Genomic DNA, 25,716 nt, shown 5'->3' with positions numbered 1-25,716 from the left:
ATACAAACCTCTGACTTAAGGTCAACTACTTTTACTTGCATCAAATTGGTCGAGCCTAAATTTGGCTATTATTTAGGCTGGTAACCTACCCGCTCTGTAGCACAAGCATTAGTCATACGTAGTCCATAGCTTTGACCATTTATTTTCTCTTATTTCTTACTAAGAGAAACAGACAAGTTTTCCTAACAGTTCACTGTGGAAAACCACAAGCTCTCAGTGCACTCACAGAGATCCTTGGAATGTCCCTAGCCTGCCCTCCAGTATGTCAAAATGACCCTGCGTACATAAGAAACCCAAATATCCGTAGCATTACTGGAACCTGAGTGTACGCGACGGGAAAAAAAAAAAAAGCAGGGAGGTGTTAGCTCCCTGCAACTCTGTATCCAAGGGACAGAGACAGGGTTCTCCAGACTGTAATTCAATGCAGAAGTGTAATTTTACATTTTTGATTTGCATTACGAAGGACCAACCCTCTGCATCTCTATCAGTTAGAGATCTTGGAGAAATTAGTCTTGGAAGGCTAAAGCCAGCTGTTATGAATAGGTCCCTAACAGCTTAGATTTTAGTCTAAGCCTCCAAATTTTCTTCCATTTTCCTGATCATGCAAGTGAGCAACTAAACATTTCTTGCACCTAGCTAAGTAGGCTAGGTAAAAGAGTTTTGTCATTGCTTTGCTTAGACTTAAGAACCTAATCAAAAATCATTTGAAGTTTCCTAATTATTTTCAACTAAGCCTTTAAACTGACCCTCCTTACTTCTCTTTCTCTATTTGAGTACTGTTGGTAGAATTAGCAACCTAAAAAAAATACTACTTTGACTTGCAGAAAAACATTGTTAGTGTGACTACCTCTGAGTAAACAAAACACATTAACAATTTTGTATTTTCTCCTGATTTATGTCCATGTTTTTTCACCTCTACTTTGCTGTCCCATATAATGTAGTGCTGGTCACCCAATTCTATATTAATGCACAAAACTTCCAATTACTTTAAAGAAGCTATGGGAATATTTATTTATATATATTTATATATATATATGTATGAAATAACCTATAAAGCAAATTCTAAACTGGCAGAGGTACAAGGACTGTACTCCTTCTTGGAAAAAAAAAAAAAAAAAAAGCAGAAATTGCAAGTTATAAACAGAGACTGAGGGCCAAAATTTTTAACATAAGTATGTCCCCAGAGCTGCAGATAAGTGCCAGGAAACTTGGTGCTTCTGGAAGATCTAATTAGGCCACTATTTGCATCTTAAGAGCTTAAATATACTTACACTCACAGTAAATTAGAACATCTACAGAGGCTGATGTTGGATCTGGTACTTTGAAAATAAATAAATAAATAAATAAAAATCTAACCTCACTGAAGTGATTGGGAAATGTTTAAAAGGCATGTGAAAGATTTCCCAGTCTTTTAAGTTGAGGTCATTCAAAATTTTGACAACCAGTGACAAGATGACATTATAGGAATTTGTTCAGATTGGGCTTTTGGATACAAATACATTTTACGATCCTATATAACAGTGGAAAAATCATTTTGCCAGGACCTGATGGAAAAGACCCATGGGCCATCAGCTGTGCAGCCATGCACCAAGCTTGTGAAGGAACTAGTTACTCATTAATCCTTTTTGGTACTTGATTTTCTGATGTTTGCATCACCTGCATAAAACCAGGCTGAGTTTTCTTGTTGTACAGAGAAAGGGACATGAGTTCTTTTTTTTTGTGAAAGTCGTGAAAAGAAATGTTTGAAAAAGGGAAAGTGATCTGTTTTAATGGTTTGATTGGCAAGTGTTGGTAAAGAGAATGCAAACACATGATTTACATAAAATTGCCAGCAATGGCAAGCAAGAACATCAAACCAGTTGATAATACATCAGCTGATGGATTTAAGATCTTTTCAGATTCAAACTGGTATGTCATCTAGTTTTTATGTTGCAAAACAAAGAGAAGACAGCATGATCCATGAAAATGTATTATATTGACAATGGTAATCCCAAGAATTATTTTAGCATTATGACTATTTACATCTTTGGAATTATTTATCAGAACTAGTTCAAAACATAGTTAGCTAGGAAGTTATCACATTTTTTTCCTCTTATAATTTTTTTTATTGAAAAAAAATATTTTTACTTCTGAAAAGGGTAGGAAAAGAAAAAGAGAGTGTTCAAGCAGGAGGATGGGGAAACCTGCCATGAAATTTGACCAAAATTAGAAGCATTTCAGATTTCCTTTCAGAATATGGGAGGTGGGGGTCAGATAGGCACTAGCCTAAAATGGCAACATTTTCATCAAAAAGTTTCTAGTAAAATCTCTACCAATAAGGGTGATTTACAATAGTTGTAATGATACATATTTTTCTTTACGTACTTCCTGTACTTCCAATATATAAATTGAACTACCTAGGCTCTCCCTCAGGCATTGTACTGAAGAAATGTTTTTACCATGACCCATTTGGCATGCCATCCTGTGATACCCCTTTAGATTCATTAGTCGCCTGTTATGGTTTATAGTACATCCATCTGCCCTGTATTAGGCACTCTCCTGACAGCTAACTGGAAGCTAGCTCAGGTCTGGTGGAGCAAAAACATAACAAAGCAACAGCTGAGTCTAATCCTAGCTTGTAGTTGTTGTCCATGTTTCATTAGCTGTGTGTTTACAGACATCCATAAGATGTTCTTTTCTTCTATTAGCCCACATGCTTTCTTTAGATAGAATAGAACCATTATATTGGAAGGGCTCTTCAGGACTGACCAAAAGTTAAAGCATATTCATGAGGACGTTGCCCAATTGCCTCTTGAACACTGCGGGGCTTGGGGAATCAACCACCCCTGCAGGAAGCCTGTCCCAGCGTTTGACCCCCTCCTGGTAAAGCCACATTCCCAATGCCCGCCGGTCTGACCCTCCCCTGGCAGCTCTGTGCCGTTCCTGCGTGCCCTGTGCTCGATCCCAGGGAGCAGAGACCGGCGCCTCCCTCTGCACCTCCCCTCCTGAGGGAGCTGCAGGGAGTGGGAGGACTTTTGATTTAGTGACAGTGACACAAAGATGCAGGTAAGCACCTGAAGTGATACTTTTGACGAAAATTGGACACTAAAAAAGGACACGCTTCCAAGGGACTAGCTTTGCCAACATATTCCACAGCAAGTGCATAAAGCCCCCTGGCAATAGCAGCTGAGTGGCTGCAGTGATCCTCACTGGGACCATCTAGACAGCTGTGCAAGCCTAGGTAAGGAGGTGAGCAAATAAATAGCAGGGAGAAAAGGTAGCCAGATAGTTTTGGAGAAGTTCCCTGCCCCAGCAGTCAGAATTTGTCCTAAAAATACTTTTCACATTGAGTTTTGAAAACGGTTTAATCAACCAGAGAAAGACCAGGAGTATGCCTATCCATGTAAGAGCTGTTGAGGAATTGTAATTGTATTTTATTTCACGTGAGATGATTTTCCTGTGAAGACAAGCTTTTCAGAGCCCTGAATAGCAAAGCAAACACTCCAGTATAAGATCATTATCTAGTGAAATGTTTGCAAGAACCCCCACAGAAAACACTGGAGAGATCAGAAGCTCTCTCTTCAGGAGACTGCTCTACGATGCAGGAATTTAGCGTAAGCCTTCTTGTTACCAGCTATGGCAGACACTGTGGTTTCAGTCTTGCTTCTCATTCTAGTAGGGGTGGGGCTGCTGCTGGTATCAATTTGAGAGGATTACTTATCTCATTGCACCTAAATACCCCCCCACCCCCCACCCCCCGGGACATAAGCTCCAACCTACAAAGAGAAAGGCAAAGCTGCTGATGACTTCAGTGGGCTATGCCTCAGGCTCCATCCAGAGAAGGAAAAATTCAGTACAAAAGTCATCGCAGAAATATATAGCTATATTGAGCAATGGCAGGGTACTTCTAGCTGTTGAACAATTCAACAGCCCAATCACAAACAGCCTCCTTATGCCTGATTACCTAAGAAAAATTTCTGTGGCATGCAAGTTTTCTGTCCTTTCATTGTCTTTTTTTTTTACTTGTTTGTTTTGTTGTTGTTGTTTTTTCCAGGAATGCTTTTCTCTTTTCCAGCCAATACCTTCTGTTACAGTGGCTTATCTGACAACAGGTTACAATGATTGTCTGCTGCTTCTCTGCTTTCCTAAACACAGTTATGGCCTTCTTATCTACTATATCAATGAGTGACATACCTTTAAATCTTGTTCTTCATCTAATTAAAATGAGTACATAAAGTGTCCCTTTTCTATCCAGACCACGCTCATTCCTTTAGAGCAGTGAATTATTCATTTCTTCTTGCCACTTATGGCACTTTCTTTGGGTTAGACTCTGAAAAATGGGAGAAGGAACTCAGAATAGGGAGGAATAATAAAATTCCTCCTCCGGCTATGACCTCAGAATCAGTGGAGAGAGCAGCAATCACTGCCTTGACTGTTCCTCCTCTGTGATAACATGCAGAAGAGATAAAGTAGCTAAACCCATCTGGAGCAGAAGCCATGGAGGGGCAGGAACAGGATTGCTGTGGGTTTTATTGCCCCCTTCAGGGCTCCATGTCACTGGGGCTTGGTCACATCTGCCTCAGGTGGATCTGGATGGGCAGGAGGTGCTAGGACTCTCCCAGGTGCTCTGTGGTATAAGCACAGTGAGCCCAGAGGGCAGGCCATGCCTGTAAGTGGAGCTTAAAGACCATATCTTTTCTTCTATATGAAAACAATGAAATAAAGAGGGGATCAGACTACTTGAAAAATAACCTTTGCTCCGATAAGAAAAGTGAGTAAGGAGCGCAGCTTTGGCTGAAGTCAGCTGGAGCTGAAGAGTTCGTCCCACCCTGCAGCAGACTTATTTGTCAGACCGCAAGACTCATCTTTACCTGCTGGAGAGGATATGTCGGGGAGCATGAGGAAAATAAAAAATGCCACCTAAATTTGTCTCCTTTATAAGAAGCAGTAGGGAACTCAGGGTCACAGAATATTCTTGCTGTCTGTGAACAGCTCATGGAAAACACAGCTTCTAAGAAACAACAAAGAACAAATAATGCTTTCTTTAAAGGTCCATTTATGCAAGCATTGTTTCAGCATCCAAGTAAAAAACAATATTTATATTTCCTAAACACTTATGCTTTGTCAGCATCAGCCTATCTGCAGTGATAATCCATTTATTTCCACAGCTATACAATTACATCCAGGTTCCAGATGAAATTGAGGAGCATGCAGAGAAACTAAAGACCAAGTTTTTCAAAAGCTGCTCGGGTGCTGAAAGCAGAAGACACATCTAAAAAAGAATTTCTAGAAATGCCCTAGCATAAGTGAAATCATCAGATGTAGGGCACATCTTCTGCAGAAGCTAAGCCAGTTTAAGCATTTCCCACCTTTCCCACAAGACCACCTTCTGCTCTCAGTTTGGCCACATTGGCTTCTGGAGACATTGTGCCTTTCCCAGGATCAGTGGAATGATCAGGGCTAACAGAAAAAAAATCTTGGGGAAAGAGCATCTTTTTTAATGATTGCAATTGAACTGATTCCGTGTGGTGCTCTTCCTCACAACAACGTGAATCAGCACGACCAGATGGGTGCACTTAGACTGGGGCATGACAAAAAGAGACTTGGTGGGGACAGACGGAGAGGACAAGAGCACGCAATGGCATCCTTAGAGACCAACACTGTCTAAAGGTTATTAATGTGATGCTGGCTACCTCTCTGCTCTGCTAGGCACACTTACATTTAAAATGTAATCACTAATTATTTTGGGCAAAATCAAACAAAAGCATGGCAGAGCAAGGAATGTAAACCACATCTCAGACTGGCTCCCTAGCCACTGCATCAGCCTTGCATTACAAGCAATTGAAGGTTTTCTTACTTGTCAAGATTATAGATTCCCAGGGCTGTGTTTCCTCACGATTCATATGATGTCATCATCAACAGCTAAGCAAATGCAGATTGCTGCAGCCAGGTTACAGCACTCTATAGGACAGTAACAGGAAAAATAAGCATATATTTCTTTATTCAGCTGCTGGCAGAGAAAGTGGAATTGTTTATATTCTCTCTGCTTACTCTAAAAAGATTGTGGGGTGAAACTGAGGAAGTGTTCCTAAGAAAAGCATTAGAAGGACAACTCAGCAATGAGCAGTTTATCAGATTGGCCTGGGAAAATAACAAGTTCACATCATCATAATTGCAAACTTCTTTAGACCTTAAGGGTCTCTGAACACCTGACACTGCAATCCGTGGGGGTGGCACATACCTACCGATCCTCAGGATTAAGGATAAGATCCTAGCAGGAAAAGCTGACATAATGCTTTTGCAAAACTGCCGTGGGATCTTGAACGTCCCCTCAGAACAAACAGGAACTTGGTGTTTGCAGCATCATGTAAAAGGAATGAAGAAAATCCCATTGCTAAGGTCACTTTAAACTGCGTAAACCACTGAATGAGATAATGACTGTGAGAATTTTGAATATATGACTGGTTATCTTTGCCATCTGTGTAATTTCTGTGGATCAAAAATGTGCAAAAGAATCTCATACAAATAGCACCTCGGTTTTGGGGGGAATAACTCACTATTTTTCATGAGTAAAATGTATCAGAGCTTCCTCTTGATATATACTTTTATTTGAGTATAGCTATTTAACTAGCTGAGACCAGAACACTCCCTGTATCTATTGCACTCCAGAGAGGCAGGGCCAGATCTCCTGGCAGCTGTGATGACCACCATAAACTAAGTTATGTTAATCCTCCAAGATGCAGGCTTGAGATAAGTTGGAGCTTTCACAAAGTCCATTATCTACTACTGTGGTTTTTATTTTATTTGAAGATGTATGATGTTTAGTAACTGAATCCCCTTAAGTATTGAAAATGAAAGCAGAAATTTACCATTTAAATTTAGATCATGCTTCCCCCCTGCAACACACAAAATTTTAGTTTAGTCTGAACTGTTCCCAGGACTGCATGTCCAGATTCCAAGCAGAAGGCTAATAAAAGCCCCCACATTATTAGAGGCACCAAATGAGTGCTTACAAAATTGCAGTTGCAGACAGAGATAGGAGATTAGAGTTATTTATCAAAACAATGGATTAGTTTAAGTTAATTTAATGCCATTACTAGTATTGGGAACCAAGCACACCACATTGTAGCATGCTGGCTGGACCACTTGATGCTGTTTATCATCACCCAACCTAACATGTTGTAGCTCTGATGGGAAATCATTACTTCCGAGTTGTATGTCAATCTTCCTGCTGGCACTGGTTGTATGGTATGAGCAGTATGTGAGATCATGCAGATCACAGTTAGGTTTCAAATTGAAACAGGCTTTGGTTGCCAATGATTTATGAAAAGTTTCTGTCCACCCACACCTGCTCTTCAAGCCTGCTCCACAAAAGAAAAAAGGTGATCCTGCCACCGATACTGTTGGTTACCACTTAATGCCTATTGGTCCCATCTCCCTTGGGGTCTTTTTTTTTTTTTTTTTTTACTTTGCCTCTAGCAATGAGCATCTCTATCTACAATAGGTTAGAAAAGCTTTAGCCTAAATTTTCTTCCTCAGATAATCATTTTTCCACTTTGCAACATAATTCTTTGAACCATGACAAAGAAGCATATTGTCCATAGCATTTGTGTTTTAACTGTTGAACACAGTCTATCATTCATTTTTCTTGTTCTTTAGGATTGTGAACCCTACTGTGGAAATGATAGCATTTCTCTTAAAGAGCTTCTCTGCTCCTGCTGCTGTGCCTCTTAATCTCCCACATGTAATGGAAAAACTGTTTACTGTAACAACAAAAAAAAATAATGCTGGTACAAATAAAAGTTCAAGACTCCAGGTGGCAAGCAAGTAACAGGAGCAGATGTCTTAGAGAAACAAAGGGAGGGAAACAAAAAACGCCAAAAAACAGAAAGAGAGATACAATATGAGAACAGCCATCAGGACATTTGAAACCACTTTCAATGAGATGCTAGAGGTGTTCTGAAGATTATACACTATGTTGATAGCACCTAGTCACAGAAGCCTGAAAGCCATTGTAGTTTATTGTCACTCTCTGATGTCTGTTCTCAAATGCCTCTCTCCATTCTTTCTTCTGGGAACTTCCCCAGGTGTCTGGTTCAGGTACTCAGCAATGAGCCCATCAGAAAGAAAACAATCCCTTGTTCCTTATCTTCTGCCTTTAAAGTACCAGGTAGGCAAAGAGCTGCAATGCAAATTCAACTAATTATACAATTTGAAAACAATGGGTTCCCATAAATGTAGTACTGTGCACCATATTAAAAAGATGTAACATTTATCAATGATCTTATCAATCATTATTGTTATATTAAAAAAAAAAAGTTGTCTATGGAAAATATGAGTCAGTTTTCAGTGTATTTTATTGCCCTAAATGCCCATTCCCCTGTGACACAGGCACTTTACAGGCATGCATCTATTTATTGATGAGCATATTGATCAGTCAATACAGCTGACAAACTAATAATGTTCCAGCATTCATCTAAGCTCCTTTGTCAGAGGAAACTGGAAATTATACAGGACAGATGATCTTTCAAGATATGAGTTGCAGTCACATCTGATAAAATATGCACGGAGTTAATGTGAGACAGGAAAGTTATTACAGTCAGGCTCAGGAGGAGAAAGCGATAAATATTCTGCTCAGACTGTGACCACACAGAAACAGCCAGTGCCATCTACCAAAATGAAATAGGGAGCACTGCATCCCTTTACATCACTGGGTTCCTGAGGCAAATGATAGAAGGTACACTTCATGCCATTTCTAGTTACCATTTGTCCTGATAAGTACAGACCAAGTGCAACAGTAGTACAGCAAGGCACTTTCATGAAGGTAATTTTTGCCATCCTGAAGGCTACAAATTCACGCAGTAATCTGGCATTAACAATGGTGGCCTTGCTCACAGTATGCTAACTGCCCCCTCTTCCAGCCTGACTCATCAGGGACTGACAAAAAAAAACAAAAAAAAAACTATTTTTAGGCATTTAGAGTTACAGTAAATCTTTAGCCTAGCTGCAAAAGCGTGCTGCTCCATTCCAGCATGGATTGATGAGGCCACAGCATACCCCGTGAAACAAAATGTCTTTTGCCCCAGCAAGAAGAGCAGTCCATAGGATGGTGAAACATCACCAGAAACCAGAGATCACTAACTCCAGGGTGAGGTGAATGGGTCAGCTGAGCTCCTTGCCAGCTGCCTCCCCCTTACACTGATGGCCAGGAGGCTGCTGGCAGACAGGTCACTCTCGCAGAGCAGCTGGGACAAAAAGAGTGGTCCCTGCCCTGACCAAGGATTCACACAGAGCTAGCTTTTCACTGTACTGGCAACATTTCTTCATCTCCTTTTTGGTCATGAGTCTGTGTTCCCTACCCTGACTGCTGTGAGAGGGGTCCACCACTTTCCCAGGGCATGTGGACCTTCTCTAGTAAGGCAACTTCTCTCCTTTCTTCCAGCTCCTCTTATTCACCTTCTCTTGCCTTCTTTACTGAAGGAGAGACTCAAAATCAAGTAAAAACAAATAAACACCCCAAACTAAACCAGAACGGCAACAACCCCTGGCTTCTGCACTGGCAGTTGCTTCCTTCTGTGCTGGTGCACATTCCTCCCTTCGCCCTAGCAGGGCACGAGGCAGAAGCTGTACACTGTCCTAGGAGCAGCTCAGGGCATATCCAAACTGAGCAGTCTGCTGTCCCTTCCCATTGTGCCACGCTGGTAACAAACACCCTATGGAGTAGTTGCTGGATGCTACAGTCAAGAACATGCATCTTTGCCATCTCCCTGTAACGGAATTAGTTTTTGTTTGTTGCTTTTTGTTTTTTTAATGTCAAAGTTTTATACTGAGTGGAAAACTAAACCTTTCTCTGTCCAGTATCTTTCAAAAAGAGCATGCAAATTCAAAGCTTACCTTGCCTGTGTCAGTTATGCAGGGAATTCACAGCTATTTGTGTGATTTCATATGTAAGACTTGCTTTATAGCCTGATCACAAGTACACTCTGTCTTGAGCACACAAACATCTGGAGGTGTTATCATTAACTGTGTTTTGAAAAACCATATGTGTTAGTAATACCACACCAGAAAGTTTATCCTTCACAAAGGGGCGACATAACAAATTATACAATAAAGCCAAGAGTGGAGAAATGGTAGAAGTATGGATATCACACTCTGCATTTCTAAAATGATCAAAACCATTAGACGCACCAGTCTGATCATTTGTCTTCTATATGAGAGGAATCCTGTAAAAAAAACAACCTTATATTGCAACAGTATATTGTGGAATGGGATAATATAATATAAATTAAACTTCCTGCTTATATGTCACATGCAGTTACTGTTGTAAAGAAAATGCCTCCAGCATAAAAGGCAATGGGCAGAATATTACTAGAAAAATCCTCCTGCTTGGTGGAGATGGGATGAATGACTATCAGACTGTATATTTCACAGCATTTGCAGTAGTCTTTTTCAGATGAGTATGTGGAGAAGTTCTTTTTATCATGAAATTACCATGCCAGAAACAAGGCAAAAAGCATTTCCTGCTATCAACATTAGGATATGGTTAGTATGGACTCTCACATTTTCCATATTTAGTACTGAATAAGGAAGGTGGCCTTTGTCCTGCTAGCAGGCCCGTGCCAAGGCTGCTTTCTTCCCAGTCTCTCAGCAGTGGCAATTTTTCCCTCTCACCTGAGGGCTCTATCCCTAGACTACATCTCTACCTGCGAAGGGAGATACCGACAGCTCCCCAACATCAGATTTAAGTGGTGTGCAAGCTGCCAGCCTACAGGAGCAGGAGCAGGCACAGCTGGAAGTGGCTGAAGAGCTAAGCACCCCCAAGAGCCCATGCCAGGACACACACAGACAGCAGCACCCCAAGGCCTGTGCAGCCCACACGTGGCCTGATCAGTGACCAAGAGAGCAGAAACACGTGGGGAGCAGAGTGCTGTGCAAACAGCCATCCTGGAGATGAGCATGGATGTGGATACAGCAATTACCATTGTACAAGCTGGGAAAAGGATCCCTCACCTTCCTGGTTTGTGAGCACCTGCAAGCGTTGGCTTCATTGCACAGATGGCAATGACTTTTACATTTGTTTTCAGTGGAGACAGGAGTAAATTAGTGTGTGTGCTCTGCTAAAAGCACAACTTATTTTTTCTCTGCCTTTTTTTTTTTCAATTAAAAAGTACTTGCAAAATAATCTAATTAGAGTTTCCTTCAAGTCTCCTATTAAGACAGTTGAGAGGAGATAATTAAATAAATAGTACTATGGAGTGCAAGAGTTTCAGGTGAGCTCCTTGAAACAAATTACTTTTCTCTAGCTGCTTTCCACTCAGAAGTTCCTAAAAGCAGATACTTTGCACAGCAGTGAAATGTAGTTAACATCTGAGATAAATTGGAATTGCCACTGACAGAAGAAACACTATCCAAGACTGCACACTAGAAACTGGAAAGTGACAGGGGTTTTAAAACAAGTTGCTAATTACTTTGATATGTGGTCAGAACCAAAAGATGAAGATCCTTTGGAAGCTTGTTAACAGACAGATGAATATGACTGGTCTCTCTTCCACAACAGCACTGTCCTCCCAAACAACTTGCCAAAAGAAGGTCAGTTATTGACTTCTAATTGAACAAATTACTGCATTACAGCTGAAGAAAATGTCTTACATTACACTAGGAAGCATAACCTTTAGAAAGTCAAGAGTAACACATTTTGTCACACAGCTGTTCAATCCTACTCTGTATTTACTGTTACAGGTAATATATGCTTTTGATATTTACATCATCATAGTCAATGGAGGAACTCACTATGCTGTTACAGAAAAAAAACATACAAGCACACTTAGTAATCTTTCTAAGGAGTTCACAGCTTAAGAAAGTGATTAAAACATGCATAAAATATGCAGAGTATGAGAAAGCAAGGCAGTCTAAAACAGACCATTTTTACATTCCATTAAAGTTTCCTTCTAGTTTGCTACAAGCATGTTAGGTCTCCACATCAGAAGCCAGGAGAATAGGGAACACAGAGAAATCCTCCTGTTGATGTCTAACTCACCACTCACGACCCCATGTTGCTGAATTAGCTGAGAGACAGTCAAAGCTAAGTTGAACCCAGGCCCACAAACACCGTCAGAAGTCATGACTATTTCTTCCCTCTCCCTGAAATACCTGCACTTTCAGAAGCAAATTAGAAGTTTCATGGTAGTGGTTTTAAAACAAACTATTACCTTCCCAAGCTGGGCACAGAGCTTTCTGAAGAGGCAGCATACCCCATGCCAGCATGCTGCATAGCCAGACCTGGGCTCATGACGTGCTCCAGGTCCTCTGAAACTCAGATACACGAGAGGCCTCCCGGAGAGCGAACGGGAGATGAACTCTGACAAAAATACCAACTTTTAAAAAATGAAATACTTGGCCTGTGGAAGTGCTTTTTGATCATTATAACAACTGGTTTCAACCACTCTGGCGTCTCCTGCCAAGTATGGTTTACTGATGACACGTCATCACGGCACCAGTAACAGACTTGTTGATATGTTAAATAATGGGACTTTTTTCAGATCATTTTTATAGCTGAAAATTCTCATGGCATAAAAGAGTCATCATAGTTATTTCACTGCAGAGAACTGTTATTTTTCCTAGAATAACTTTGAACTCTGTAGCTTTTGGGGAAGGGGGTCATTTTTCAAATAAATCCCAGTTTCCATTCTTCCTGACCCCAAAAGCACAGCCTGCATTAGCTGAAACAGTAACGAAATCACAAAGATATGTATTCAGGCAGTCTGCACATTTTATCAGAGCATTTACATGTTTCTAAATACAAAAAAAGATCTAAAACAAAACTCAAAATTAAAAAAAAAAAAGTGTTCCAGAAGATACAGACTGAGACTTTGAGCTTCAAAGCTGAGTAAGGGCCTCAGCCACACAAGTCCCAAAGAAACTGATTAATTATGTGGTTGACAATCTCAGTTTATAAGCCAAGTTATTTCCTGGTATAACTTCATTGTCTTCAGTGGAGTTACAGTGGAAATGTATTCAACGGACAGTCATGTTTCTTCTCCAAGAAAAACTTCTAAGGCAGAAGGTTTAAACATGAGTGAATGAAAGTCCTGGGCCAAGATCTACCCTAATTTAAACCCTGTACAAAACAGCTGACTTGGAAGAGAGGGTGTGAGGAAAGGCAAGAAGAGACATGAGTCTATTCTTCCTTTGCTGGGACATTACATCAATTCCCTTAGGTAATGCTCATGTCTCCGAAAAAACACACTGGGAATCCAAACTGCAGTTTGCTTGAGATTCTTTCCTTCGAAGTCTGCAAGTTCATGCATTTCACAAGCAATATGTGTTAGGGGAAGGGCGTGGGCTACTCTCTGCAGAGGACAATGAAATTCACTTCTGTTAGGTACTGCATCAATCCAAGTCTTTTCTGCTTCAAAATGCATTTCATCTTTTTCTAGTATGAGCACCAGAAATGGTGGTTTTAATATGAACACTGGAATTAGTCACCTAGCTTAATCAGAAAATAAAGTTTCATACATTTTTCAATCTCTGTTATTTTTGAATCAAAACCCAGACTGCAAATACAATTATTTTAAAGTGTTGGGTTGGTTTTGACTCAATATTATTTAGCATTAGAGCTAAATAAGGCTAATAGGTTAAGCAGAACGCACACACCTTTGCTAAGATGAGAAGGAAACAAGACCTCAACTTTTTATTTGCACCATCCCTGAGCGTGAGGAAGTTTTATTGCTTTGCCTGAAGCGTCACTTATGCCAGCAGCAGAAATCTGAATGCCACAGTCCTAAGTGTAGTGAATTCCTAATGTCTTCATTTCTGATTCTTCTGCTGGCAGAAGTTATTTCACTAAAACAAAAGTGACGCAATCGGGCAGTAAATGAGCTCAACATAAACAAAATGGCTCCACAGTAATATCCCTGCTCTAGAGGGATCACTTCCAGGGGAGGCAGCATGAGCCAGCAAGCTGGTCTAGACTAATCACTTGCATTCCCTTCCCAGCTCTCCTCTCATTGACTCTCTCCAGTCAAATCAGATCAAGTTGCATACATTGTTGTAATATCCAACTGGATGTCAGAAGTCCATTTGCTAAGCAACTTTAATGAGATGGAGGTGAAGATGCTTCCTATCTAAAACATCTTGTGATTATTTATACACAGGGCCGACACTGGATCAAGAGCATCTCATTTTCCTCATCTGTAAAATGCATCTGCTAACCCTCAGCCTTGTCAAAATGTGTGGAAGTGGAAAAGTCCATAGGATGGATAGTGACCACTGCCATGAAGGAGAGAAGCTGGGACTGTTTCAAGAGTGCTCCCTGCTGGGCTTGCTGTTCTCCCTGCTGAGACCAGCCAGCGAGTGAGACTAGCGGCCCTGTGTATGGCAGCCTCCTCCCACCCTTCCTTTCTTTTCTTCAGCTTCCTCCTGAGTATGCAAGTATTTGTATTCTGCATACAGACCTCCCCTGCTAGAGGAAAATCCAACCTACTTTTTCTCTCCTCACTTGAGCTCACATCTGTGATCACTAGTTCTTCATCTCAGTAACACGCAAAGCCTGTATCAATTCACCCAGTGTATGCACCTGTATCTGTGTTCTCCCAGGCTCATCTCAGCTGTTGTGGTCCAGCTCTACCACACTTTGTTTTTCCATCTGGCCTCGCCTCCTTTATTTTGGCTATGTCCAATATCAGCTTTTCTCCCTCAGAGCTGCTGCACTCTACCACCTTTCTCAGATGTGAATGCTTAACAGATTTTCTTCCCCATCACCACTGACTCTCATCTCCAGCGATTTCCATCTACACGTACAAGGTTATCACGACTGGAAGTGGACCACATTTAAATATGAAAATAGTTGGGCAGGCTTCCCCCACTTTCCTGTCTTTTCTTTCTCTCCATTAGCTACTGCAAGCCCAGGCACAGGCTCCAGTGTAAGGCACTGCAACAGACAGAAACCGGCTGCTTTTCCTTCAGAGTACAGCTGTGAAAAGTCAGGCACCTGTAACTTTGAACCTGATACATTTATTCTACATACCATTTGGTTTTTAGTCTAATACTATGAGAAGACAGCTAAGGAAAGCATCTGCCTGGCTAGATATTAGAGCAGCTGGAAGGGCCATGTGCAAACACCAGCAGTGGCTTGCCTCAGAAGCACTGCCCCGCTCAGCTGCATGCCCACAGGGGTGGCAGCGCGTCGCCTCTTTGCCATTGCACACAGCATGCCCAAGGACCCCAGCAGCAGTCCCAAGGCAGCAAGCAGAGCACTGTTCCTGGACATCTGCGAGCCAACGTCTCACAGTCATAAGACAGAAAGGTGCAATAAAAGCCGTCCCATGGGGTTTTCTTCGCTCTATCAGCATTGCTGTGTATGTGTGGGTGGTGCTCATTAAGAACAGCAACACAGCGATAAGCTGACAAGCAAGACAGACCATGATTATGCCCACGTGAATTCTTATTCTGACATTAAAATAAACTATGGTCTTCCATCTTTAGAGTCCATCTGAGAGCCCACTCTGCTTCCATGAAACTATGTGTTTCTCTGCGCCAACCATTTTTTTTTCTGGGAGGGTGGAGGAATACCTTGCAATCTCAACTTCTGAAAAAGTGTGTGCAGCAGGCATGAGATGGAATAGAGCAAATGCTGTTTCTTTTGAACACTTGAGCAAGCAGGCTTATCACCCTTGTGGGCCGCAGTGCCCCTGGAAGCATTTTTAAAATCTGCTTTCAAAAAGTAACATGATAAGGAGTCTTCTGAAAGCATGTCAGAACTTTTACCCTGCACCACGTCCCAGTCAAAATAGAACATGCTGTGTATTTTGCTAGCAATTAGGGAACAAATTACTACTAATTAGAGAAGAGTCATGACCAAACTTTTCAAATATCAAGATGTTTAAACTACTACAGCTGAGGCAAACCATGGGGGAAAAAAAAAAGTACTGGTGCAGACATCATTATGGATGGAAAATAAGCTACACAGAGATTTTCTTGTACTATAATGACATCCACATTATGACTATGGCTTGAAAAGTAACTTTAGCTAAGAACTGCCACATGGACTCTGAAAGCCAAGGAGAGCTTTTCTGCAAAGGCTAAAAAAATAGGATTTCCTAAGGAAAAAAAAGAATAACACTGATTTAAAATTGCATCTTGTCTAGTGATCTCATTTCCTTAGGATCAGATTCTTATTACCCTCCAAGCATGAGGCAGAGTTAAATCTTCCTGAAAACTAATGTTCTGACTGTATTTAAGAAAATAGGTTCCAACTGAGCAAAGCTGAATTAATTAGTTTTGTTCTGCAGTGTGTGGAGCCTTCTCCTACTCTTGGGCACAGAAGTAGGAAGTGGGGAGGGGATTCCTACTGCTTTAATTTTGAAAAGGGTCAGAAGTGGGTTAAGTGTCACCCTTTGCTGTCTGTCTGCAGCTGGAAGAACAGAACAATCCTGTAGGGCTTTTTCTATAACTGAAATCAATGCAATCACAGCTAGTGTGGTGATACCACTAGCTCCAGTTTGGAAACACAGAGAGGATTTTGAACTACTGGCACGGGTGAGCACTTTGTTTACCTCACTAGAAATTCAAGGTTGTGCTTAGCTTTAAGTTTGATGGTTAGAACATAATCAAAATCTTGACAAAGATTTTGGAGGATGTCTTTAAAGGGGGGTAGAGAGAGAAAAAAAAAATTATACAAAAATATAAGTAGCAAGACCTTAGCCCATAAACTGAAACTGAGAACTAGTTATCCAGTGCAACAAAATCCAAAGTATTATTTCAATTTCTGCAAGTTCGTTAATTCCATTTGCTGACCATTACTTTAAGATGTTATAGCTGATTACTTCCAGGGACAAGTACACAAAACACTGAAAATAAGTGGTTGCAAGGAAAGCATGCCAAGATGCAGAAGGAAGCTATTTAGCCACTTATGTATTTACCTTACACGATTTAAAATCTGGAGGGAACATTTTGTTGTTGCCTTTTTTTTTTTTTTCTTCAGAAATTAAATGATTATGAACACTTCTGGTTTTGAAGCTGTAAAGCATCCTGGTTCAAAACCTGCCAACCCTGATGGGGTTATGGGAAATCTAAAGAAACCCATGTGTCATTCCCCCTCCGCCCCCCTCAAAAAAAAAAAAAAAAGGTCATCTGTTCATCCAACCCCTAGCACAACAAATGGAATTCTGTTTTGTCTTTTTAACAGTACAAGCCATTGTGACCAAAAAAAAATAAAAAAATTGTTGGGGGTTAGCACTGAAAACCTCTCGGTATTCTTTTTCCAGCATTATTACATGGGTAAATGATTAATGCTGTAATGTCTTCCACCGCCAAGTGTTTGTGGGCCACAAAGAGTGAAAAGGTCTTGACTGCCCCCATAAGCAAAGCTGAACTCCACACACAGTTCAGGGGAGCTGCTACATGAGAATTCATATAGAAAAAAAAATGCTGGTAAAATTTTATAAACTGGGCAAGCTGATGGTTTGTGCATCTCACCTGGAAACATTTTGTTCCTCCAGCTCTTGTTGTACGCTTCCTGACCAAACGGTTCATCTGGGAGTATGACCCAACACTAGGTAGGTTACATTTTGTTGTATATATGTGGTACATTGCATATAATAGCATGTCTGAAGTAATGGAAAATCATAGAGTTAAAATTTTGAGCCTCGGACAACCTTTAAATTTGCTGTAGAAAGCTTCTGTATGGTCATTTAAAGCTGAAACAAATTATTACCTAAGATGGCAGAACAGAGAAGCAGTAATGCACTCAAACAAAAGTGGAATTAATATACAAGTCACAATCCTGCCCACACAGAGGTCAGTGGGAATTTTGCCTCTGAAAGCAATTGCATTATTATTTCCACTCTGAAAATTAAAGTATTTAGCTTGTGATCAGTTTTCTGCTTTTGGATAACCCAGCCAGCGATTGCTGGAGAATAAACTTTCTGGGATATGTAACTCAAAAATTCAAGGGGAAAAAAATGTGTAGGTATTTACACTCTGCCTACACTTAGCTAAGTTCATAGTCCTCACCTTTCAAACATACATTGCATCTCACTTCTAGAGTAAGCAGATAGGGACACCAGGCATCAGAAGTGCATCAATGTGTCCTCTCCACAGCTCCCACTCAGCTGGGTTGGGTCTGGCACTGTTGGGAAGTTGGCACAGATAGCTCAAAAAGATTTCAGATTCTTTGAGTTAGAAGCCTTTGAAAATTTGAGCCAACTTCTGACTAGTTCCGAAGTTAGTCTATTTGAATGCTCAGCACCATAGAAAATCCAGGCCAAGAAGTCTGAGATGAGGTGTGAAGTAAGGAGCTGGGAAGTTTCCTTTTCTCCTAAAGTGTGTTGCCATCTTCTTCCTAACCTGCCTTTGGAGCTTTGAATAAACATTGTCCAGTTAAACATCTCTTTCTTTCTCAGGGTTCCTTCTCTAAGAGGTCACGCTAAAGAAATAGAGAACAATATAAGCTTGCATAGCAGAAACAAACAGGATTAAATTTTAATACACTTTATTACAAAACCCAGGCAGCCCTTTCAACAAAGGAAAGTTTCTAGTATCATACTATGTTTTTTTGTCTGGTAAGATGAAGAAATGACAGATATCAGAACTCTCATCATGGGAAAGTAATTCTCAGAACAATCTGAACTCAAATACATTCTTTTACCTGCTAATATAATTCACTGATGAATATGTTGATGTCACCTGTCCTGCACAGTAGGATGTTCAGTATAATATTTTATTAAACTTCACATTTCCATCATTTATATGCCATTTTCAGAACCTGACAATAGAAGACCATAATTATACAAAAGATTTTATATACTAAGTTTATTACTGTCTTATCAGGACACTGCATGCAAAAACATCATAGTTGTGTTGTTGAAGCACACAAACTAAAATATATGATGCAAGATTTAGTATTTTTTGCCCCATTATGAAGGCTCTACATCCTTTTTGCTGCATAAGGCTTGACGTTTGTTTCTGTTTTTACAAATTAACACAACTGCAAACCAACCATGGCCCTCAGGATTGTCTTCTGTTAGCAAAGTGAAAAGCTTTCATGCATACAATACTCCTATTTCAATACAATTAAGTCACAGAATCACAGAATCGTCTAGGTTGGAAGACACCTCCAAGATCACCGAGTCCAACCTCAGCCCTAACACTAACAAGTCCTACACTAAACCATATCACTAAAGGGCTACATCTAAACGTCTTTTAAAGACCTCCAGGGATGGTGACTCAACCACCTCCCTGGGCAGTCCATTCCAATGCCTAACAACCCTTTCAGTAAAGAAGTTCTTCCTAACATCCAACCTAAACCTCCCCTGGCGCAACTTTAGCCCATTCCCCCTTGTCCTGTCACCAGGCATGTGGGAGAACAGACCAACCCCCACCCCTCTACAGCCTCCATTAAGGTACCTATAGAGAGCGATGAGGTCTCCCCTGAGCCTCCTCTTCTCCAGGCTAAACAACCCCAGCTCCCTCAGCCGCTCCTCGTAAGCCTTGTTCTCCAGACCCCTCACCAGCTTCGTTGCCCTTCTCTGGACTCTCTCGAGCACCTCGATGTCCTTCTTGTAGCGAGGGGCCCAAAACTGAACACAGTACTTGAGGTGCGGCCTCACCAGAGCCGAGTACAGGGGGACAATCACCTCCCTAGCCCTGCTGGCCACACTGCTTCTTATGCAAGCCAGGATGCTGTTGGCCTTCTTGGCCACCTGAGCACACTGCTGGCTCATATTCAGCTGCCTATCAACCAGTACTCCCAGGTCCTTCTCTGCCAGGCAGCTTTCCAACCACTCATCTCCCAGCCTGTAGTCTTTTCTGACTTACTGAATTCTACAGTCTCACCCAGTTTAGAGGAAAACAGCCTAAGCTATGTATTACGGCTATTATGAAGCTAAGTGCTTTAAGCTGCTCAGAGGAAAAGGTTTGAGAAATGCATAAACTAATAAACTATTGTCAATAATCACAGAAATCTCTCATGGAAGAAGCACACTAGATACTTTTTTTAAGTACTATTTTTCAAACCATGTATCACAACAGGATTCAGAGGAGGCTCTGAAGTGTTACAAATCTCATGATATTCTAACCATTGTTCAGGCCTTCAGAGATCAAACATAAAGGGACTATACTTTCAAAAGCTTTGAGAAAGTGCTTTGGAGAATCTACTTCTGTCTTTATCAAGGTCATTCTCTGGTGCCTCAGTGTCCAGTTACCTGTAAACATCACTGAACTGATTACTGAGAAATTTTACCAGATTTTTTTCTTCTTAGCAGTAATGGACTGATGGTTGGGTGGAAAGAGGGATATCTATATATTCCGCCAATTTAAAAAAGTTTAAGCTGTGTCACTAAGACATTTGCCCTAAATGGAGATTATTCAGTTTTTGTCAAGTAATGTTCAAAGGGTAGAAGTAAAACAGATGCAAACTATCTAGCTGCTGAGCAACAGGAGGTTTTGCCAGAAATCACTGGGGCTGTGACAAGTGTCATGTTTACAGTTTATTTCTTATGTCAAATTCTCTACTATCCATTAGACCTCTGATGCAAAGAAACCCCAGATAATTCCTATTTTAAGAAAAGCTTTCTCCAAGCTCTACAAGGCTGGATGGAAATTCAACATTATTCTAAGTTAAATATCAGGGTAAATAAAAAAAAATACAACTTATGCTCTTAATTCAAGGGTGGCACATTTTAACTGAAAAGGAAAAACACACATTATAAATATTCTTTACTACTCTAACCTGCCAGAAGAAAATGAAGGACAATATTTTTAGCAGCATCTGGACATGCTGCTGTATCTCCAGGAGCCAAATTACAAACCACAAAATAACATTTTCTGGTGGGAGCAGCACCACTGAATCTTGCAAATCTTGGCACATGGAGCCGCCAAGGAAGTCAGGGTTTTGCACCTCTGCCACTTCTGTGCATGATGTTGGCTCTGTGCAAGCACTGGTAAGACAGCTGCATCTTCACAGAAGTACATACCACTGTGCTTTTTATTTGACCATTCACAGCCAAGGGATAAGAGCTGCAGCAAAGGTCATTTTGTGGGGAGTGCAAACTGTCAGCCTTGACTACTCCATAATTTCTGCTTAACTGGCAAGTCATTGTCACCATCTTGGCGTGTTTTTATTTTTTATTTGCTTATTTTTTTGAAAAGGTGCCAAATCACTCAGACTAATTAGTTACCCGGTATTATCAAGGTGAATGAGCTTCCAGTTTCTATCTTTATTTATAATAAATCACACAAGTATCCCATGTGTGCAACAAAATTAGAAGGTTCAAAGAGAGAGACTTACATAGAAATAGGCTGGAACTGCATGTTTTTAAAAATATATTTATTTGTATTTTTAAAATACAGTTTTCTAAAACGTTAAGTATATGAATTCAGCATTAAACTTAGTCACTTTTAGTTAGTTAAATATGTACAGAGAAAGGGGATTAGGCTACCACATGAATTTCACCAAAAATTCATTAAATGTTTTAAAAATAGAATCCAACTTGCCAATTAATAAGCAGATTCACTGTGATGTTAGAAAGCCTAAAAACCGCCTTGGCCTAGCTGGGGCACCATTTAACCCACAGCCTAAAAGCACTTCACAAACATATGCAATGTCTCTGTGGTAGATTTAATACAGAACTGGAAATTTGTGCTATATTTCAGTTTGGCTCTGCAGACAGATTCGTTAAAAAAAAAAAAAAAAAAAAAGAACTATGAAAACAAGCATTCCTATGTATGATTTCAGTAGGGCCTGCCAGGAACTGGGTGGCAGCAAGCTGATGGTTTGCCTGCCACCACGGTGGCTTGGCTGGGGGAAGAGCTTGCAGCCTGCGAGCAGCAAGCAGCTGCCCTCACAGCCCTCTTGGGGTTCGGCTGCCTTTTGTGGCTGGGTGCCCCAAAGACAGACATGCATAAACGCCTAACACCTGCTGCCAGCCACCATCTTGTCAGGAATGGACGTGCTCTGTGGGGAGGAGTTTGAAGGCAGAGGTGTGAAGGCCCTCATTTGGCCACCCACCTTCTGTGGGGAAAGTTCTGGCTTGAATGCAGGACTCCCACGGATCTCAGTGATCCAGGACTTCATGTCACAGTTGTAAAGTGTGTTGTGGATAGCTGCTCTTTTTGATGCCAGGAATTAGGAATAACAGTCTGGATCTCAGCAATTGCCCCCGTGAGCTATTGGCTGTGCCCATAATTTACTGTACCTTCACTCTCCTCAAAGATAGATAGGTACTGTGGTCTGCCGTCAGACAAGTGATAATTAATGGATTCAGCATCCCTGATTTTAAAAACAGGGCAAGTCATTAAGGGAACCAGTCTATTCATTTTTCCAGAGAGGGTAGAAAGAAGGAAGAAGCTGAAAGCATCAGCTCATCAGCAGACAGACAGCACTGATGCTTGCAAATTACCTCATGAGCAACAGCAAATTACCTGCTTCCATCAGCTATGACAGGCAAGGAGAATCTCCTGGCTCAAAAGATGAAAAAAGAAAATTAATCATAACTATGGCTAAGTGGGTGCTTTTTAAAATAAGTTTTGCAGTATTTCACTGAAAACACATTTGCTGTTTTAACATATCAGGACAATTCACTCCTCTAGAAGCTGAGCTGGGGTAACCAAGTTCAAAGAAAAAAAAAAGAAAGAGGTGAAAAGAGCAAATTATGAGCTCAGTTGTGTTGTTTGTTCTAAATTAGCACTTTGATGTACAAATGTGGGGAATGAGGTGTTTTGAGACACAGGAACTTACAACATCCATTGTTGCCATATAGGGAAGAAAACCACACAAATAAAACCTCAAGGAAGTGCAGGAGACAGGTTCCTCAGTTTTTTCCTTGATTTTGTCACTGATTTGTTGCCTGTAGTCTCTCTGCCTCTGCTTCTCACCTATAAAATACTTCATCTCATGGAAGCATTGTAAATCTTTTAACTCTAAGGGTACCAGTTACTTTAAGACTCTTACATCAAAGGCACACAGAAACACCATTTCTTCAAAGACATAATTTTAAATAAGTGTCTGCTTATAAAATAACAGCAACCAAGGAGTTAATATTCTTGTTTACCTTTCTAAAACTCACTTGGCTTTCTCACACTGTTGCTAGATGTCTTTCTCTAGCTGATCACATATTTCATACAGCTTTGCTAATTCTCTGAAAGGAAAATTGTCTCCGAGCAGATAATCAGCAGAACAGTGCATGACAGACTGGCCCATCTATGAAGTTGAAACAGAAAACATGGAGTTTATTTAACATGAATAGGATAGAGAAAAGACAATTCTTTACGGTTTCTCTTCTTAATAGTAAAGAAGCACGTGTCTTAAGAAAAATCATAATTTTGCTAGGATTACTAGATTAAAGGTAACATTTTTAAGAGTATTTGCTCCCTTTCAACTACGCCAGGATTTCTTAAAGTTGCTCAGGTTTTTGTTCACTCTTTCTCAACTAGGACATGGGAAAAAGCAAGTTGGTGTTTCTACAAAGTCCTATTTACTCAACATATATTCAGCTCAGAAGACACCATTAAGCATGCATAAAACGTGCAGGAATCAGTCAAGATGTGACAGCAATTTGTACCAACTTATCTCCTATTAGCTCGATTATGAAAGGCCCATGATAACAGCATTGTTTTCCAGCTGAACATGAAATGTTCAAAAGACTGTACAAAGTTACAAGTGCTTGATGGAGGGACAGAGATACCCCTGTTACTGCCCTGAGTTATCTGTGACAAGATAATTTCTTCTTCTTTAGACCAGCTCAGGACATATAAATTTCACCACTGTAGCAATAACAGCAGAAAACACTTTGGGAAGACAAAGTTTATCTTGGCAAGAAGACTTTTCCTGCTGGAAATCTTGTTGCAAGGATTTTTTTTTTTCTTAAAATATATAAATAAATAAATAATAAATAAACCTATTAGAAGGGTAATTTTGCCTATATAACATCTGTAGCTGGGGATTCTGGCAGCAAAATTATAATATTCAGGGACCACAAGGGCAGTTTGCAGATATGATACATAACGTAATTAATATTACAACCCTGCCGAATATTTATAGCCTAGACCAGGCTTCCGAGTTTCTTTTCTACACCCTAAGAAGGACAGATCTGTACAAACAATAAACAGAGCAGAGTGTGAATATATCCAAACTATCTTCCATCAAAATTGTTGAGAACCAGAAGCATCTTAGCTGTGGCAACCAAGACCTCACTAAGAATAGTTTATCAAGAAAAAGATGCAAGAACTATCTTCCTGGACTAACTTTGTGCCAATGCAGCCATGAAAAAGAGCTGAGGTCTGCAGGTCCAAGGACGGTTCTCAAGGACTGTCTTTGCTCTCCTGTTTATTCAGCCAATACATTCCCTGGACATCTGGAATACAGACTGAATACAAACTCTTTGTCCCCAGAATTGTTTTCACTTCTGCAGACTGCAAGTTGAAGAAACACACATCTTTGTATACTGTAGATCTCTAGTTTTCTTGACTTGGGGCTCACTCAGCAAATTTGTCTTAATGCTCCTGAAGGCTTACTACCTACCTTTACTATAAAAATATTGATTCCCAGCAGCACAGCTGAGAGAGAAACTGCCCAGACAGCAGACAGAGCTTTTAACAAATGGGTCCATACTAAAGTAACTGCTAATAAATCATTAGCTGATGGTCCTTTCAGCCCTGGAGTGTGAAGGTTGACAGAACAGCAGCCCCAGGATGAAGGCAGACTGGGGAGGTCCTTTCCTCTCAGCCCTTTCTTCCTCCTGCTGCCCAACAGGATACTGCAGTCTATACAGTGCTGTAGAGCAGACCATTGATATGCTTGTGATTGAAAATACCTGTTCTCCATAGCAAGGAAAAGAAGGGGAAGAGAGGGAGACCATCATCTTGCAAAACTTTGCTTCCAGCATATTTCATCTGAACAGCCATGTTGACAACTACAGCTTATCCAAGTGCATAGCTAGAAATAACATATGTGGTCCATTACTGGCTTACAGCCAAAATGGGATGTAATGTTAACTAACCATTTGGGGCTAGGAGGAATGGCTGCCAACTTGTGTTTCAGTGAATGCCATGATAAATGTGTATACGCTTAATAGTTTGCTGGAAAACAGCCTTATTTTCACACCAGACTCTAACCATTAATGTCCTCAAATTTTATTAACAAAATTACTTATTCCTTCTGCTTCAGTGCTTAACAGACTCAGTTCCCTTAATAGTCCAGATTGTGCCTTGCTACTTATCTTCCTGGAGTTCTGTTTTCTCCCCACTTCAAAACAGTAGAAACACTGCTTAACTTGATATAGATTCAATCCACGTTATATCACTTTTACTAGCCTTCTCAGCAGCAGGAATTTGTACTGCATGTATTATGGAAATGAGCTGTGAAAACACTCTCGATTTCTCTGAGGTGCCTGTAAGGAAATGGACTGCTATGGCATAGAGCACCTTAAACCCCTGACACAGGCTTCAAATGCTCAAAAACTTGAAATGATGAAACTGTAATTGAGAGCAGCAGAGGAAGACATTTTAAATAACATGGGAAGCAGTTTTCTGGAAGCATGGTTTGTTTTCTTTCATATGGGTCTCAAGATATTTCTGATGCCAGTAATAAAAATATGCCCTTTTTACTGTAGCTGTACACACAGCAAAATCAGGAATGGCAGAGGCTCTTCTTGCTGGAGCTACAGCTGCAAAGTATTTTGCCCCCACTTTTCTTGCTCATCATATTCCAACATGTTCTCCAGATGAGCAGAAGTTTCCAGT

At 40.6% G+C, this 25,716-nt stretch overlaps 1 protein-coding gene across 4 annotated transcripts in view; it reads left to right on the top strand.

Annotated features, from left to right (window-relative positions):
* Nucleotides 1-25,716, top strand: part of RERG (RAS like estrogen regulated growth inhibitor) — a 109,698-nt gene that overhangs the window by 72,779 nt on the left and 11,203 nt on the right. For all 4 annotated transcript variants that reach the window (XM_080562299.1, XM_080562297.1, XM_080562298.1 and 1 more), the window contains one exon: nt 17,478-17,534. In XM_080562299.1, the coding sequence (XP_080418425.1) occupies nt 17,478-17,534 (57 nt within the window). The remainder of the gene's footprint in view (nt 1-17,477; nt 17,535-25,716) is intronic.

Source organism: Anser brachyrhynchus (genome assembly GCF_964034855.1).
Source record: "Anser brachyrhynchus genome assembly, chromosome: 1".
NCBI lineage: Eukaryota > Metazoa > Chordata > Aves > Anseriformes > Anatidae > Anser > Anser brachyrhynchus.
The sequence above is the reverse complement of the archived record's forward strand: the minus strand, read 5'-3'. Positions and strand labels throughout refer to the sequence as shown.